Source organism: Ursus americanus, chromosome 10 (assembly GCF_024610735.1).
Source record: "Ursus americanus isolate L20-20 chromosome 10, mUrsAme1.1.p, whole genome shotgun sequence".
Lineage (NCBI taxonomy): Eukaryota > Metazoa > Chordata > Mammalia > Carnivora > Ursidae > Ursus > Ursus americanus.
In genome coordinates, this window is record NC_142136.1 from 73812911 (window position 1) to 73832519 (window position 19609).

General features: G+C 42.6%; 1 protein-coding gene across 4 annotated transcripts in view; it reads left to right on the forward strand.

Annotated features, from left to right (window-relative positions):
- The window catches only part of SPATA13 (spermatogenesis associated 13), a 332158-nt gene that overhangs the window by 260656 nt on the left and 51893 nt on the right, over window positions 1-19609 (forward strand). For all 4 annotated transcript variants that reach the window (XM_087865231.1, XM_045797086.2, XM_087865232.1 and 1 more), the window contains 2 exons: window positions 15557-15922; window positions 17662-17806. In XM_087865231.1, coding sequence (XP_087721357.1) covers window positions 15557-15922; window positions 17662-17806 — 511 coding nt within the window. The remainder of the gene's footprint in view (window positions 1-15556; window positions 15923-17661; window positions 17807-19609) is intronic.

Sequence of the window (19609 nt, forward strand, 5' to 3'; positions counted from 1 at the left end):
TGATTTGTCTCTCTCTCTCTCTTTTTCCCCTTTGCTCATTTGTTTTGTTTCTTAAATGGCCTATGCTCCATTTTTAGTTAATTCTTGTGTATAATGTGAGGTAAAGGTCTAGGTTCTTGTTTGTTTGTTCTTGTATATGGACATCCAGTTATCCCACTTTCATTTGTTGAACGGTCCACAGCTTTTACGTTACAGAGAATGTAAGTTTCCATACCCCATTGGATTCTCAATGTTCTCTGACAGAGAAGCCCTAGGACTTGAATCACAGAGATTGCAATTACAGTTGGAAAGCATTGAAAGTATGTGTGCTTTTAAAAGTATTTTTCTAATGAAGTTAACATTTGTTACAAGGACATCTGCTATACCGTCAGTATATTCCCTAAGTATTAGCAACCCTGGGGTGGGTATTTGTTCAGCAGCACCCCACACGGGATATTGTAAAGAGAATTAATATGCTTTCTGTTAGTCATGCTTGTGCTAGCTTATGTTTAATTTCTCCTAAGGTGTTTTCTGTTTGTTTAGTTTTCCTTTTGCAGGAGAAGAACCAAAGAGAAAAAGATCTCTTGCAGAAATATTAAGTCAGGGGTGACTGGGTGGCTCAGTCTGTTAAGTGTCTGCTTTCCACTCAGGTCATGATCTCAGGGTCCTGGGATCGAGCCCCGAGATAGGCTCCCTGCTCAGTGAGGGGTGTCTGCTTCTCCCTCTCCTTCTGCCCTCCCCCCATGCATGCAATGCGTGTGCTCTCAAATAAATAAATAAATAAATAAATAAATAAATAAATAAAATCTTAAAAAAAAAGAAATATTATTAAGTCATAAAATGCAGGTCATGAGCCAAAATGTGAAAGCTTTAAAAAAAAAAAAAGATTTTATTTATTTATTTAGAGAGAAAACGTGAGCCAGGGGAGGGGCAGAGGGGCAGAGAATCTCAAGCAGACTCTGTTTTGAGCCCCAACACAAGGCTTGATCTCATGACCCTGAGATCATGACCTGAATGGAAATCAGGAGTTGGGCACTTGAGGCGCCTGGGTGGCTAAGATGGTTAAGCATCTGCCTTCGGCTCAGGTCATGATCCCAGGGTCCTGGGATTGAGCCCTGCATTGGGCTCCCTGCTCAGCGGGGAGCCTGCTTCTCCCTCTCCCTCTACTGTTCCCCCTGCTTGTGCTCTCTTGCCCTCTCTGTCAAATAAATAAAATCTTAAAAAAAAAAAAAAAAGAAAAGAAAAAAGAATTGGGCACCTAACCGGCTGAGCCACCCTGGTGTTCCTAAAGTAGCTTTTTATTTTAACAATCAAGTCAACATTTTCTGTCTTTTTAAAAGAAGTTTCCACTGCCCTAAAAACCATTCATGATTGTCATGACATAAACAGGTATATCTTTTGCAGTGGTATGTTTCAATGTATTTCTGAATGGGTGCTTAATATTTGACAGGCTACTGAACTTTATACATTTAAAAAACCACTTATAAATTTTTTTTTCTAAAAATGTAAAAGCTGAAGAATAGTGTAATGTACGTGTAATCATGTCATCCTTGAGCTTTAAAGTGGCTCGTTTCTAGAACAGTTTTTTCCCTCCTGAAATATCATCAAGTAGGATTTTCCTATTAAAAACGAGACGCGGGGGGAGGGGTGCCTGGGTGGCTCAGTCAGTTAAGCCGCTGGCTCTTGATTTTGGCTCAGGTCATGATTTCACTGGGATCGAGCCCCACGTCAGGTTCTGTGCTCAGCAGGGACTCTGCTTCTCCCTCTCCCTCTGCCTCTCCCTCTGCTCATGCTCTCTTTCTCTCTCTCCCAAATAAATAAAAATCTTTTTAAAAATGTAAAAAAAATAAAAAGGGGGGAAGAGGGAGACAGAATTACATACCTATATATCTGAGCAGGAGCCTAGTTTTTATAGTTACCATAATAACAATATGTAATCAGGTATAAATGATGGTAATGTATCATAATTATGATCAATTAATTATAATCAATAATTAATAATCATAATAATAATATGAAATATATTAATGCTACCCATGTTAAGCTTTCTAAAGTACATGAAATACTTAAATGATACAAATCAATATTATAGTGTGTCTGTCAGAGTTTTAATATTTACTCTTATTTGGTGCTTTGCTTTAATTTGTGGATGACAAAGGCGTAATAAGACCGTACAACAGTCATAAAATGCAGAAAAGTAGTGTTTGTATTTTTAGGGGGAAATTTTAGCTGGATGATTAAGATGCCAGTGTATCTGTTTTTCTCCTGGTTCATTTTTCTCATCTTCAGCTCCCCTATAATAATTAAGATTAAAGAGCATCCGAGGTTGGGAATCACTTTCCAGTTGGCTTGGTGACACGTTCATGTGATACACCAGTGCCATGGCAATTGGAAGGAATACTGTAGGTTTAATTGGCAGAAGGGCATAACTACAAGTTGCCACACGTTGCTGTATAAACTGAATGTTATCTATGTTTCTCCTACGGCTGCCAGTCCAGGGACAGAATGACAATTTGGTATGTTGCGTTCATTTAGAATGTTAGTAGTAAAGCTGGGGTGGGGATGGGGGGGGGCTCAGGTGGGTTGGAGAGGAAAGACAGTCACAGATGGTAAATTCCTAAGAAACTAGCACCGATGTAGTTGCTGGCCACCAATGCCAACATTTCTGAGTGGCGGAGAAGCTCTGTGGTATAAAATAGGTGGGCTTTGTAGTAGGGCTGCCTGAGTTCAAATCCTAGTTTCCCTGCTAACCAGCTGTATGTCTTTGACCTACTTAAGCCTCAGTTTCTTTAAAAATGAAGGTAATAGTATCTACCAGGATCAAATGAAATTCAATAAATGTTGGCTTCATCATAATCATAATCTTTGTTATCATTAAAATTGTTGCCTTTGGTCAGATACTTCAGTACAGAGCAGTTAAACTTTGCAAATTACTTCTGATCTTCTAGCCAGAGTTTCTCAAAGTTTGGGATGAAGATCACACCCAGGATGCAAGCTAATGGTGTAGATCCTTGAGCCCCCCCGGAACTATGGAATTGAAATCTCTAGAGTCCAGATCCAGTAATCTGGACTTTGGACAGGCTACCCAGGCAATTACTTTTGCCACACTGAGGTTTGAGATCCGTTCTCCAGACCGAGGCTCTAGGTGTTAAGTATCTAGGCTCTTGTGGTTGTTAAGTGCCTGTTTTTAGGTTTGTGTGTTTCTCTTCCAGATCCACCCCAGTTAACTCTTGATTTAGGAAGGAGAGTTATTCTTGAAAAAGTTAAAGGTAGCCTGTAATCCTACTTTTCTCGTTATACCCATTATCATTTGGGTATGAATTTTTACAGACTACAAACAAAAATCCCTTTTGGCAAAATAGTGAAAATAAAACTTTTAATCAGGAAATGGTGGAATAAAGAATTTGGTCCAAAATATGTGGAGAAGGGGCGCCTGGCTGGGTCAGTCAGTGGAGCATGTGACTTTTGATCTTAGGGTCATGAGTTCAAGTCCCATGTAGAGATTACTTAAAAATTTTTTTTAAAAATCTAAAAAAAATATGTTGAGTATCAGTATAGCAATTGCTCCAACCACTGCTGGAAACTGGAATTTTACCAACTCATTTGGAACTCTAAAAATGTAATTATCTCTTAAAAATAAATGTATCAGAAAAATAAAATGAAAAACAAAAATACAGGTATCGGTAGTAACCTGTTGCATTTATATGACTCTTTTGTGGCTAATGAAAGTCCTTCACATAACATTGTTGCATTTGATTCTCACAGCCGCCCCGTGAAGTAGGCCAGCATTGTTGTATTTGTTTTAAAAGATGGGGAAACTAAGGCTTGGAAAGGTCACAGGACCCTCCTTTCAGAGTCACACAGCCGCTGAGTGGCACCTATCCAGAGCCAGGCCTCAGAATGGGGAGGAAGGCCCAGAAACACCATGGGCTTGGCAGCTGGCACGTAGACCTAAGTTCTCACCGTTTGCTGGTTTCCTGATCTTTGGTGGAATCTCATCATCTTTCTTATCTGTAAAACAGAAGTGTAAGTATCTACTGCAGAGGGTGTTTTACTGAAATGAGATGGGATTGGTAAATGCTGGTATCACAGGCCTTTGATGAATTTCCATTCTGTTTTCTCTTTTGACTCCATGACTAGCCTTCTTTCCACTGAGCTGGGGCCGCTTCCTGCCACAGCTGGTCTTGCCCAAATCAGAGTCTTTCCTCTAGATTTTTTTTAGGTGGGTGTTTTTGTGACTACTTAGGATGGGCTCAGCAGCTCAACAAAGGGGATTCAGTCCCTTTTCTGACCACGTCTTTTGTAGTTTACTTTCTGACACAGGCTTGAAGAAAGGCACCTCGGACAGTAGGGCTGGTGTGACTCCAGGTCCATAGCGTGGCATTTCTTCTAGATGAGGCGCTGCAGCGGGGGGAGCTATGAGGCAGGGAGCCTTAAATACAGCTTGTGACTAACGTAATTATTACAGCCCCATTCTCTCATGTATGGTATAGATTTTTACATATTTACTTACAGAGAAGTTCTGTTGTACACTTTGCTCTGTTTTTACTCTTTTTTGTGGTATAAATTATTCATCTATACTTCTTTCATTGCCAAGTTTCAAATTAAACATTTTCAAGATGTTTTGCACTAGTACACATTCTCATATCCCTCAACAGACATAAAAAGGAAACAGCACTGGTGCTGTCTGTAAGCCTTGCCTTATTGACAGTCCCTATACAGAGAGGCTGAGCCACTGTTCTTTTTTTTTTTTTTTTAAGATTTTATTTATTTATTTGACAGAGAGAGACAGCGAGAGAGGGAACAAGCAAGGGGAGTGTGAGGGAGAAGCAGGCTTCCTGCAAAGCAGGGAGCCCGACGTGGGGCTCAATCCCAGGACCCTGGGATCATGACCTGAGATGAAGGCAGACGCTTAACGGCTGAGCCACCCAGGCGCCCCTATTTATTTATTTTTAGACAGAGAAAGAGAGAGTGTGTGCAGGTGGGGAGAGGAGGGAGGGAGAGGGAAAGTCGACTCTGCATAGCACGGAGCCCAACGCCAGCTCAGTCTCATGATCTCACCATCTTATGGTCTCAGGATTGCTGGGATCATGACCCGAGCCGAAACCAAGAGTTGGACGCTCAACTGGCTGTGGCACCCGGGCACCCCAGGCTAAGCCACTGTTAATAGAAGCGTCCTTGGTGAATAGCAGCTCTAATTTGGGGTCACTGTTTTCTTGATTAGGTTCATTTGCTGGATCCTTGCAAGTTTAAAGGAGAGTGACACAATCTGTCATCAGTGAGTGTTGCTGGAAGAAAGAAAGAATCCTCATCAAGTCATTACTTTCTCTCACTCTTCTGGGTTCTTTTTTTGAACTTCCCATCACTGTGCCCTCTTTGTTCCTTGCCTCCTCTTCTTGTTACCCCTTGCTCCTCCCAATACAGTAACACTTCAAGCTGAGACTAAAATGTAGAAAAGAGATGTTTTAGAAGTCCTAAATCTTTCTTTTTACATTCTGTTGCCAGCAGTGGACACTTATTTGTTGGAAAAGATTCCATTACCATGTACTTCACATCTCAGAAAATAGGAAGCCTTCAGAACAGGGTTGTTGATAGTAAGGGAAGGAAAATTGTAGTCAGTTTGTTTTCAGGGTGGGACAATTCAAGTAGGTTATGAAAGAGACAGGAATGGATGATTGTGTCCTGATCTAAAACATGGTTATTGATTTTGAAATATTTAGTTAACAATAACTAAGCAATAACTTCAATCAAGCTCATTTTTATAAAATCATACATGAATGTAGGAAGGAAACAGCTTCCTTGCCATCCAGAACTGTCCATTTATTTGCTCATTTATCCACCCACCACCTCAGCATTCATCCCTTTCCACGTGCATGAAGCATCTTTGATCACTGATCTCTGAGGCTCTCATATAGACTGTGAGGACATCACCGTAGTACTGGGGAGTTTGGAAAGAACAGGAGCAGCTGCTTTTGCATGATGCTGAGACAAATAAATAAATGCTATGTGAACATTATGGTGGTTTTAATAGAGGCCCAGAAAGGAGCAAAGAGCTCGGAGCCCAGGGGAGTTTATGAAGTTTTCCTACAGGAAGTACTATTTCAACTGAGTTTTGAAGGGTAGATTTTACAGGTTGACAAAGGCAAACGATAATCTGAGAGAGAGAGAGCAACGTTAACCTCATTTACAATTGCATAAAGTAAATATGTGGTAAACGGTGAATCATTTGATATGGGCTGGAGAATAATCGTATCTGAAGACAGAGCTGGAGAGACCCTGGACGAGATTTTGAATGACCTCAGGTTTGTTCCAGGTAATGGCCAGCTAGGATCCAACATGTGTTTCAGTAGCATAGAGTAGATTGGGGACAGGGAAGCCAGTTGGGCAACTATTGGAATAGTTCTGTGAAAAACGATGGAATGGAATCTTCCTAAGATTGAGTAATTGACAGAACATGGTGACTGGGAGGCTGGGGCTTGTGAAGATCGGGGAAGACGCAAGAGGGCCTAGTATGGGGTATATTGGATGGCCTTCACTAAAACGAGAAAGCAGTTTGGGGAAAGAGATGATTCATGAATGTGCCATTCTGCATTCTAATCCAGAAACCCTTAGTTTTCTTGATTCTAAAGGCACTTGGGGCCACTGATTTGAATGTTTGTGTGCTGTCATCCATGACTTGAAATGCAGGTGATGTCATGAACAGACACCTCTCTCCCTTTTTGTCCACTAGAGAATCAGCCGGGACCTTCTTTGCTGCCTGTTCGTCTTTCCCTTCTCCTTTTGCTTCCTTCTAGCCTGTCTGTACAACAAAAGTCAAAACAGCATTAAGAAAAACCTCTGATGTTCAAAAGGGTTTAGAAGAAAAATGGACTTCTGATATATTCAAATCTAAAACATTTGTGATTTTGGAATAGTTAGTTGTCCTCAATCAATAAGCATTTGGAAAAGAGGAAAGTAAGTTCATTTTTATAAAATCATGCTTTTTATAAGTTAAAGAAAGTTTAAGTAGACCTCTGCATTCCTCAGCGTGTGTTGCAGAGATAAAATACATTTAAAAATTTATTTAGTTAGTTAGTTAGTTGAGGGAGTGTCCGTGAGCGTGTGAGAGAGCACAAGAGAGAGGAAGAAGCAGACTCCCACTAAACGGGGATCCCAACTCAGGGCTTGATCCCAGGACTCTGAGATCATGACCTGAGCCAAAGGCAGACGCTTAACTGACTGAGCCACCCAGGCGCCCCAGAGATAAAATACATTTTAAGATGTTAAGATGGAATTGTTATAGACATTTATTTTATGATATGATGATTTAAAAATGTGTCTTTACTCTTAATGAGTCCAGGCATAAATTGCAGCCTACAGTTCTATTATTTTCTCTGCTTGGGTGTCAGACCCAGCATTGTGTTGTTGATTTGGAAATGGTAGGATGCTCTGGGTTTTTGGATAAGCCCAGAAAATGGAATTCCCTTAAGTGATTGTTATGAAGCCCGGGGATGGGGGGGAAGAAAGCTTACCACTGGCCCCGTGTTTGCACAGGGTCAGTGGTAACCACCCTCCCACGATGTAAGGGAGATGGAGGTTCGCATGGGGAGTGGTCATAGGGGCCAAGATGGGGTTCGTCATAATCAGACAGACTTCATTTCTTTATTTTAAATAAAGAAAGAATGAGCTCAGCTATACTACTCTCTCAGTATAGTATTCTAAGTCTTCAATGGCGTTTAAAATATTCATAGTTATTTAAATGACTTTTTATGCTTATAGAACTAGGCTAAGAATTTTAAATTGTGTTCTCCATGAACTTCAAATATTTGCATTTTTAATAAATTACCTATTCTGCCTATAAAACAAGTTGTAGATTTGCTAACTGTGTTTTAAGTATGTTTTATCATCAGTTTTACACATGCAAGGGCAATTGAAGTCCACTATATTCCCCTGTTACTTCAATGGCCTAAGAAGCATTAACATATTTTTAAATATTTTTAATACCATGTCATACTTTTTTAGCAAATGGCCTATCTATTCCCTGAACCCAAAGGACAGGGCCACAGCATTCCAGATTACAAGAGTTCCTTTTCTTCTCTCTTTTTCTTTAATTTTTAAGAGTTACATCAAAATTATTGAAGTGCGTATAATCTCATTTGATAATAATCAGAGCAGTTTTTAAAAAAAATTTTTAATAATTTTTATTTTGTTATATTAGTCACCATACAGTACATCCCCAGTTTTTGATGCAGTGTTCCATGATTCATTTTTCAGAACAGTTTTTTGTTAGTTATTTGCATTTCATTTGCTCTCAGAATTCCAACAGCCACTAAGGTTCTTAAAGCTTGAAACCTTGTATCTTAAAGGTGCAGCATGTTGGTAAGAATGTCACCCAGCATTAATATATACATTTGCCTCTAAGCCAGGGAAGGAAAAGCTCAGTAAATGAATGGGTTTCTACTTTCTCTTCTGTTTCTTGCCCAGGCCTTGGCCAGACCTGGGCTAAGTCCAAATCTGGGGTCTGCGACGGGGGAACAAACAAGTTTATGATGGTGTCTGTCCCTTCCCAGGATGGTCCCTGAACTAGAGGAAACCGTGAAAGGTGGAACGGAGCCAGGCTGAACATGCATGATTTTTTAGGTGGTTCTTAGTTAAGTGATGGGTGTTTGGCCATTTACTTATTTCAGACCAAGTCAGAGGCTACCTCTCTCCTCTCCTTGCTTGGGCAATTTCAGAAGTACTCCCACCTGGCTGTTTATTCCTTAACCAGCCTAAGGGTGGTAGACAAAGATGTGTCAACCCCTGGAAAGTTAGGAAGAGGGAGAATTAGCACACCTGGGTGATAGGTGGTCCATTTCTGGTGGGCTGTCCCTCATGCTATGCAGTCCCCACTGCATGTACACACACACACACACACACACACACACCATCAAGAAGGCAGCTTTGGAGAAAGAAATACTCCACCCACTTGTTCTAAAAATTAAAGATAAGAAACCAAACATGATTCAGTAAGTTCAACAAAACCAACTGTATTTGCATTCCATGTGTGATCAGTTGAAGGGAGAAGTTCTCCCTGAGGAGAGAGAGGGGAGTGGAGCCTAGAGCAGGAGTGAAGGTGAGCGATGCTGCTGGAGGCGGGAGAAAGCAGTAGAGAGGAAGAGTCAGGGAACATATGCCTGCACTAAGTGAGGACCCATGAACAGCCCAGAGAATTCATCAAAGGGGAAGCATAAACCGGAAGTGGAGAGATGTAAAAGGGATAAGCACAGGGAGGCTTTTGTAGAGCAACGTTAGGAGGTCTAGTATTTGTGGAAGTTGCTGCTTTTGCAATAAACCATATTGCATTTTTCTTATGTGCATCTACAAATGGGGGGGTCATGTCTAGTGCTGGCCTTGCAAAGAGGGAATTTAATGAAGTGCCTGATCTCTCTCATGCTCTCTTTCGTTAAGTCCATTGCCTTCTCTGTGACTGGGTTCTCATCTCCAAAATGGGTATAATAATGCCATCTTTACTTACCTGAAAATATGATTTTAGGTAGATTATAAATGCAAGTTGATGACGACTTAAGAGTTCTAAGTAACTAAGAGTATCTTTTTGATGTTAAAGTAACAAAGAGAAAAATGTCATTAGCACTCAAGCTTTCATCTTTCTAAATGTGTAAAGATTTTCTTGTTCTTACTTTCAACTCCTCAGAATGTAGTAGTTGATCTGGGATCTTATGAGTTCCCTCCCTCGCTTAAAATTCTAGGCCATGTATTTACAACCCATTCCATTCCAAGCACTCGATAATCCAGATAACAAATCTGCACTAAAAAAAAGAAAGAAAGGCCTATGGATTGTCTTATGATACACTAATTTTCATTTAAGGGAAATTAGTGACATATAACTCTAAATAGTGAGATGCCACTTTTTAAATTTTACAGTGTATAAGGCCTAAAATTTCAGTTTTCTGGAGTTGGAACACAGAGCTGGTACCATAATTAGTCTTAAGCGAAATTATGTCAACTGGGAGTTTTGAACCTTGGTTCATCTGGGGGTTCTGTCAATAGAAATTGGGGAGTGGGGTTTTATTTTCACTACCTTGTAGGTAAAATGTAGCAATTCCTTCCATTAGGAATGTAGGCAGTCAGAGCAATTTTATCAGCACCTATGATTTTGTCACACATAGAAATCACAAATCTTTCTCACATCATACAACAGTTTTTGTTGATATCTTAAAACCTCTTCAATTCATCAGTACTTCCAAAGTATGGCAGTTATTAGACTGATTGCTAACATTCTTAATTTTTGTGTTTTTTATATATTATTGTATCAGTTCTTTTAATATTTTGATAATTATATTTCAAAATCTGATTACTTTATAATTTTATCTATTTTATTTTATGCATTTAAAACCGTGATTTGGGGAAGGGGTCTCTAGCTTTCCCCAGCTTGCGGGGGTACCTACAGAACCTCTCTTCATGTCATTTCCCTCCCCGCACCCCCACCCCCTTCCAAGCAGCTCTACAGCTAAAGGCAGGAAGACCTGGCAAGTTCTGTCTTGCTTCTGCAAAAGTGTATGCCAAGGATGCAGGGCTGCAGAGTGGAAATGACGGAGATTTTGAAGTCAGACAGACTGAGCTGTCAAATGGGCCTCTCTCCTTCGGCTCTGTTAACTAGAGCAAGTCATTGCCCCAGTGCTAAATGGGTAAAATGTCGTGAAGAGTGACGCACGTCACAGGGTGGTGGTGAGGATTCGGGAAGGTTCCGGCACACAGGGGCATTGAGAAGCATTCTGGCTGGCCTCCTGCAACATGAGCTGTCGAGATGTGTTCTTGTCTCACTTCCAGGCCTGGGACCGCACCTGAATTCTCTACAGTGTTCAGGATGCTGAGGCAGTGTGGGAGGCTCGCTTACTGTGTTAGTGCACATCTTGGGAATACCTTTGGATCATCTGCTGGAAAAGCTCTGCTTTGGTTAATTTTTTTTTTCAGTCTTCCCAAAGCATCTTACTTTCCCTGCTTGTAGAATTTTCTTCTGAATTACTTTGCTGTATGAGTTTCCTAGGGCTACTGTAACAGATTTCCACCAACTACACGGCTCAAAACAAGAGGACTTATTCTCATTGTTGTAGAGGCCAGACGTCTGGGGATCCGTTCTAGCCGCTGGGGTTTCTTGGCTTGTAGATGCACCACTCTGCTCTCTGCCTCTGTCCTCATATGCCTGTCTTTACTTTCGTCTTTGTGTCTAAATTTCCCTCTTTTTCTAAGGACACCAGCCATTGGATTAGGGCTCCCCGAATCCAGCATGACTTCATCTGAACTCGGTCACATCTACAAAGCTGTATTTCCAAATAAGATCATATTCACAGGTCCTGGGGATTAGGGCTTCAACATTCCTTTTACAGGGGGCATAATTCAACCCCCAACTCTTGCTTTTTGATCCATTATACTTCCCTTAGACGAAGCTTCTGAATGGATCTACGTGACATCAGGGCTTTTTGTGTTAAGTCTTTTTTTCCTCGGTTAATAACTTAACTCTCGCTGTGATTTCAAAACATGTTTTGAAGTGTCTCACTGGAGATAATAAGATCTATCTGGGTTTTTACTTCTGTGAAGCAAAGAAAGGAATCTTGTAGAGGAAGAGGAAATTCAGGACTCCTGACTAGGGAAAGTACTTTAAAACAATGCAGAGAAGCAAGAGTTAAAAGGGCAGCCACTCCACTGCAAAGTTTGTTTACAAAAGTTTACGACTTGGGTGTGAATTGGCCAATCAAGCTTAGAGCCCTGGATTAATCTGAAGGCCAGGCTGCTGGATTGTGAGGAGAAGTGTCAGTAGACCCAGTTCTGGGCGGCCACTTACACCCTCACTGTCCCGTTGTAGAGGCAAGAAAGAATCTCAGAGAGCATGGATATGGTCAACTGCTTGTTCCTTCAGTGTGTCTGTGGGCCACCACTGCCGGTAGCGGAGTCCGGGGTAGGTTATAACTTATGGAGCGTGGTGGTGCTGGTAGTGGTGGGTGTTTGTAGCTGCAGATACAGTCACAGTCCAACTCTGTTCCCTGGAATGAACCTCCCTTGTATTCCGGAAGTACACAGACTTTGTCAAAGGAAGAGTCAGATTTAGAATATGCATCAAAGCTCTGATTTGTTTTTACAAGGAATCTAAGTCTCTTCTGGCTAAGGATCACTGTCTCCCCTCCCTCTTTTGCTAGGAGTACAGCGGACCTTTCACTTGCATATATTATTCTGTTAACTCATTTTTGCACTTTCTAGATCATTCCGTACCACTTGGAAAGGCTGTTTTCTCCTTTTGTATCTTCAGTGGGACTGTATAAATAGTTCTAGGAGAATGACCCCCTGGTGGGAACAGTAGTTGACACTTGGGGCATGACGTTTTAAAGAAATCATCCTGTGCACGTCTCCTGCCCTCTCATTTCCTGCTCTGAACATACCTGCCTTTATCCAGCCTCCTCGCTTCCTGGACTATGTTTTGGTCACAGAAGGATTTCTTACCTGAACAACTAAGACAGCCTCCTGTCTTCCTATACCCATTTCCTTATTTTCCCATCTGCATCAGCAAGACTTCAGTGAGGCATGCTGCATGTTGCGTAAGTGCCAAAAACAAAACAAAACAAAACAAAAAAAACAAAACAACCCCAAAGAATTAAAAAAACTCAAAAAACTGCACGTAGATTTGTTACCAGTTAGACTACTCCTTGCCTATAATTCTGTCTTGCTTCTGTTTCTCTAACACCTTGTTTCTGAACCTTTTTATCACAGGGCGATAATATAAATGGCTTATTCTTGTGTGCTTAAATTGTGCCACTTAGTTTAATAATATAGTTAAACTCTCCCTTATATGCTGTTTTTCATATGTAATGTAAAAAATATTAACTTTTTCATGATTTCTCATATTTTCCCATGAGGGTGTCAGAGAGGAAAACCTTTTCCTCCACCCCTCTTAGGCTTACTGCATGGGGGGGTGTGGAATTGAACTGAAAAAGACAGATTAGAAGAAAAAAGACAGGTTTTTATTCATGTGAGTAAGTGGGAGTTGACAGGAAAAAGTGACTGCAGGAAGTGGTTAGAATTGGGGGCATTTATACTTTCTTACTAGGGGTAGGGGAGGTGGAGAAGGGGACTTATGGGAAACCCAGTGATTAAGGAAAGATAAATGGGCCTGTGGAGGAGCAGATGGGAGGTCTGATAGTTCTGTGGCCCCTGTGTGCTGAGGCCAGGGCTTCTCTTCTCAACAGATAAAAGTAAGATCTTCCCCGGTTGGAAGAAAGAAAATCTACCTCAAGATAGTGGATTTATGACAATGGGAATTCTTTGGGGAGGCTCTGCTTTCAGGCAGATAAAGGAGTTTGGCGTTGGGGGGGGGGGAGTCTATTCTTGAATACCTTGAGTTTACAAGAGTTTTGATGCCACAGTGATGTATTCTAGACCCCTCAGTGGTGACTTGAGTTAAACATGAAAGCCTTTGTAGTCAGAATCAGCGGACAGCAGGGTAAGTGGTGATTGTTAGAACTTACTAGCTTTTGAGCAGCGGTGACTTGGTATCGTGGTTGAGCAGCGGTGACTTGGTATCATGGGAACAGAAATGACAAGGCCCACATTTCAGTGTCTCTCTTACTGCACATGGCCTGTGTGGCCCTGGGCAAGTCACCTCACTTCCCTGGGTTTCCATTTTCCTAATTTGAAAAATGCAGTCCAGTAGAGTGTAAATCCCTTTCTGCTTTCTTTGCTCTTCGTCAGATTTTTTCATAGTATAGTGGGTCCTTGAACAACAAAAGTTTGAACTGGGTGGGTCCACTTCCATGTGTATTTTTTTTTATATAAATACAGTGCAATACTGTAAATATATTTTCTCTTCCTTATGATTTTCTTGATAACATCTTTTTTTTTGTTTAGCTTAAATTATTATAAAAACACAGTATATACTATATGTAGCATACCAAACATGTGTTAATGGGCTGTTATCAGTTAAGACTTCCCCGCAACTGTAGGCTATTAGCAGTTGTTTGGGGAAAGCCAAAAGTTAACATGCAGGTTTTTGACCACAGCAGGGGTCGGCACTTGGAACCCCTATGTTGTTCAGAAGTCCGCTGTGTATGATCTTAGGGACTGTTGAGGCACGCAGGACTGGGGATTCCAGGAACTGTATTTGAGCTCTTGGTTGCCACTGATCCACAAGCAGCATGACCTGTTGGGCCAGTCCTGGGGGCAGGGCCGGGCTGCCTGGAGCGCTTCTCCAGGCCTCCGTGGCCTGCTCTGCCTGTCCTCCAGTACAACTCTGTCCTTGTTCTCTTCCCTGGGCCCTGGACTGTTTTTGGTTTTTATTTTATTTTTAAATAATAACCAGGGGTCACCTGCGTGGCTCAGTCGGTGAAGCATCTGCCTTCGGCTCATGATCCCGGTATCCTAGGATGGAGCCCTGCCTCGGGCTCAGTGGAGAGCCTGCTTCTCCCTCTCCCCCTGCTTGTGTTCCCTCTCTCGCTTACTCTCCCTCTCTCAGATAAATAAAATCTTTAAAAAAATAAAATAAAATGTGTATAAAAAAAAAAAAAACAGGGATGGGAGAAACCTCCTGTAGAACTAGGCAGTGGCCCTCCTCTGAACCCAGACTTTGAGGGGTATGCTGACACAGAGGTTATCTGCAGGCAGGGCTGAACCTGGGCATGGTTATTCTACACACTGCTTTTTAAGAGCAATAATTAACTGTGGCTGATAAGGGCTATCTCACTTATCATTGGTTTAGCATTTCATCCACACAAGGACCCATTATTCCCCAGTGAACAGCTGCAGAACCAAATCCGAAGACCTTAAGTAACTAGCCTGAGGTTACACCGCTAGCTCATGGCCCAGGCTGACTTACACAGCAGACTGTCCATTTCCAACCTCATGGTTTTTTGCTGATACATTGCATTGCCTCTGAAAAAGGTATTTGAACAATTTGAAAATTGTTGCATAGTTTGGGACCACAGACTCTCCAGCTGTGGGATCGTCTCGTCCTGAATGGTTAGTTGTTACTTGTTCTGGGTCACACAGCTAGTTAGTAGCCTGATCTAGTTCTCTGAATCCTAGTTTGTTGCTCTTCTCATCAGACCTGACTCCTTGAGTGTCAGGCCCTAACAGCCCAGCCTTAATCTTATTAAAGCACCTTCTATTTTTAAAGATTATTGCAAGAAAATACTGTAGAGTAGCAGTGTAAAGTATTACACATTCATTTCTCCTTCTGGAGTCCTACATTTCCCCGTGCTATTGTTAGGTATATTTTGTATTTTGGGTGACACCATCGTTATATGTTCTTTCTAGCAACTCACAATGGTACTGATTCTCTCAGTATCTTGTATCCTAGCTCATCCTAGTTCACCATGCATCACTGTTTAGATTATGGTTTTAATTCAGCCTCCAGTTAAAGATGAATTGCTTATTTCAATGCACATTTCAGTTGTGTCTTCCTGTTAACAGAAATAACTTTAAAAAAAACAAACAAGTAAATCAAGAAGGCCTTAAGGCAGGGCTGAAGAGGATGGGAGGGAGTGTATGGCTTGTTCTTTTTCAATATCTTCCTGGATTTTGGTGCTCACCTAACTTGTTCGCATTTGAAAAGGTTGTGACAGAGGAATCCTGGAGGCGGGGCTCATCCCAGGATGAAGAAAGGACAGAATCACAGAGAATCACCAGAAGGAAATGGGGTTCTGGGAGAAGATCGAGGCCCCGACCACTCTCTGACTATGGCCAGCTGGCCAACCGAAGTCTGTCTATTCCTGAAGACTCGATTGCTGTAGACCCCCAGAAAGAGGACACTGTGGAGGGAGACCACCAGCCAAACACGGCCTCCGCGGACCCTGCAGACCAGGACCCTGCTGTGGGCTGCCCCAAAGGAAGCTGGAGAAGACGCCCCATCTCTGTGATAGGCGGGGTCAGCTTCTATGGGAACAGCCCAACAGAGGAAATAGAGAGCCTTCTAACCCAAGTAAGACCCGGCCTGCTTCCACCACAGCTAACAGAGCCCTCCAGCTTCCTGGCCTTTGTTCTCTCCTGTGAACTAAATAGCACGCTGCTTTTCTTTCTTCTCTCTGCCTCAAGGACAACAGACTCCCAGCCTTTCTTCCTGACTCTGAAAACACTCATGAATTAACCTGCCATCTGACATGTGGATGCCTTTTACTAATCTTCTGTCTTTCCTGGAGTCTCAAACAATAGGTGAAACTAGTTTGCTGTTTGTCCTAAATCACCTGAGATCTTAATAAGAGAAGGTAGCAGTGCATATTTAGTGAGCTTCTTGAAAGAAGTTCTTGAAAGAGAAAGTGTCCTCTGATGTTAAAAAGTAAAGATAAGAAGAAAATAAAAAAAAATTTTTTTAGGGGCTAAGGAAATCGGTTTCCTACCATTTTTTAACTCTTTACATTCAAGTTGCTGCTTTGCAGCTGCTTTATTAATAGACTAAAAATCCTTATATTTTCCCCTTAGTATTTCAACAAGTATTTATTAGTTACCCAAGAGCACTTTGAAGCTACAAAACATTTAAATAAAGGCCCAGTTCAGGAGGAGTGTATGTTATTTGGTGAGACCCAGCCATGGTCAGGATGGTCAGGGGTTCCCAGAACAGTATATGAGTAAGCACCCAGTTTTACTTTTTGTGCTTGCTAGCTGGTAACGAAAATAACTCCTAAAATTCTCTTAAAAGGGGAAAATCTATGTTAGTAGTAGATTTTATGTTTACATTCTCCCTGTAAAGCCCAGCCTAATGCCTTGCTTATAGCAAGCACTCAAATTCCTCTTGTTTAATTGAGTGAAATTGAATTGCATTCTTAAGGTAAAAAAATGAAGCGGAAGAATCCCACGAACTTTTTGCGGTATTAAGATGCGCGGTACGCTAGGAAATAATCCTGAACCAAAGCACACTGTAATCTGTTTTAACTTGAAACACAGTATGGGGAAAATCGAAAGCACTTAGAAATTATTTCACTTCAGAGCATTAAGAAGGAATGTGGTAAGGTCACTTTATGCACTGTGGGCACATTTAGGGCCAATGGGTGGGAAAATACAGAGAAAACCTAGGGAAAGCATAAGCCAGCTTGGCCTTTGATTTATAGATATGATTCACGTGGAAAAATCAACAGGGCACATAGGTGATTCTAAAGAGGCCTGGGTAAATTCGTGTAAAGTGGAAAGCCAACTGTTCTTTTAAAAAACAAAGCTCAATTGTCGTGATAGTTGAGGTAGGGAACATTTGTGTCCCACAAATGCATACCTAGTGCCTGCCTGTGGATGTGCCTGGCGGTATGCTGGCTGGAGTCTGCCATCCAGGACTGTCTGCTTCCCCTGGAGGCTGCTGCTGGGAACACATCTTCGTACCCTTCCGCCCCTGCCTCTGTGAGAAAGCCACCACTTCCTAAATCTGCTTCTCTTCTTGGACGCTTTGCTTTTACTGTTACCCCCGGTATATTGCTGACAAATAACATGAAATGTGTTGCCGTGAGGTAAGAGCCCTTGAGCCGATGCTGGTTGTTTAAAATCTTGGAATAATTCATTGCCACCGCGCCTCGGTGCAGCCTGAAGCTCTTGGCCATGATTTGGAGACGGCGTCTTGGGGGTGTGAGTGGCTTGGAGGCGACAGTGCCGAGCTGCTCACAGCTGTGCGTGTGAAGAGCTCTGCAGGAGGTGCCACTTCCTGGCATCCCCTCACTGCATTTTGCTTTCCTTTTGTAGCCGGCAGCCAGGCCTCCTGTGCCCGCTCACCAGGTGCTGCCCTACAAGGCGGTTTCGGCCCGCTTCCGGCCCTTCACCTTCTCCCAGAGCACCCCCATTGGGCTGGACCGCGTGGGACGCCGGCGGCAGATGCGAGCATCCAATGGTGAGTCTCCCAGGCCCGCCCTGTGTGGGGGCTCCCTTTTCAGAAACTGGTGTGGAGTCCTCGGTTGGATTGTGTGCAGTGAAACCAAGGTGCCCCTTCGATTGGGCACCTCTCCACTGCCTCTGGGCCGGGGCGTTGTTCCCCTGGGAGTGAGGAGGGCTCATCTCAGGGTCTGGTAATGCAGGCATGGGGGCGTCCTCAGCCCTCCGGGGCTCTGTGTCATCACGGTGACCCCCTTTGAGAAGTTTGCTCCCCTCATGTCTGTATACCTAAGTTCCTGTAGGTGGAGAGCTAAGAATGGAGTCCCAGGCATTTGTCTGAGACTTTTTGAAGCTCTTTCTGGGTGTTTGAGATTCACTGATGCTATTTTGAACACCAAAGAAAAGTTTGTCTAATACAGTAGCTAATATGTTATCGCAGTACTTACCCGGTAAATACTTGTTGATTTGAATCAATACCACATGTTTTTGGAAATATGTTTACTTTTTAAAAAAATATATAAATGGAATCATTTTATTTTTTAAATGTTTTTAAAGATTTTTGAGAGGGAGAGAGAGCACGGCACAAGCAGGGGAGAGGGGAGGAGCAGAGGGAGAAGGAGAAGCAGACTCCCTGCTGGGGCTCAGTCCCAGGGCCCTGAGATCATGACCTGAGCCGAAGGCAGATGCTTAACCCACCAGGTACCCGTGATGTTTATATTCTTAAAAAAAAAAAATATTTCCTTACACCAATATTCATGTCGGTACCAATCAGCCAGTCAGATAATGAATGGCATGGCCTGTTGTGCACTGGACAACAGTAACGAGTTAACATTTATCGAGGACTTTACCATGTGGCAGACTGTCCCATGTGCTCTGATGTATTAGCTCATTTGATCTTTGTAACTACCTGCCATGTTGGTGCTATTATTATCCTCGTTTTTCCAGATGAAAAAGCCCAGGTATCCATGGGTAGACTGCCCTAAGTCACTCACCCAGGAGGGGGCAGAAATGGGATTTGAATCTACAAATACAACTTTTAATACCAAGTGGTTCATTTTTAACCACTGAACTATATGGACTCTTTAAAGAAGTGCAGCAGACTCTAATGATTATAGCTCCAACGGCAGGGTTTCCTGTCTTAGTTTTAGAAATGAATATCGTGTGGTGAGCATGAGAGTAAGAGCTGGGCGTTAGGAAGCCCAGCTGCTACCTCAGCTGGGCCACCGCCTTGCCGTGTGGGCAAGCCCTGCATGTGAGGGTGGCGATTGAAGCTGTAGGCAGGGGTGAGGTTTCAACAGCCCTGAAAACAAGGTGGAGGGTGTCAGTGGAAGAACTGAAATTCCAGGGGGTAGGGGAACAGGATGGGTCAAGGAAGGGAAAAAACAAGGAGATATAGACTCCCTGGTCAAGGGAGGCATTTCTAAGGACAGGTAGAAGAGGATGATGGCTAGTGACCAAAAATGGTGACAAGAAAGTCACTGATGGATCTTGACACAGAAATTGTTGAGGACTGTGTCCCAGGAGGGTCTCACTGGGTGGTGAGAAGTCAGAGTGTTGGTGAATGGTGAGGAAATGCTATCACCCCCAAATTGTTGCCATGGTTTCTAACTCGTGTTGCATATACTGGGAGGAATCAAGGTTGGACTTGCAGGTGGAGGTTGAGGAAATTTGTGGACATCTCATGCCTTTGTCAACCCCTCAGCCGAGGATGTTGGACACCTGGGAGTCATTGCCCCCTTCCTTGGGGAGTCACTAAATCCCATCCTTTGGCTCTCAGGGTCACCTTGCTTCTCAGGCTCCTTAACCCTTCCCCTCACAGCCA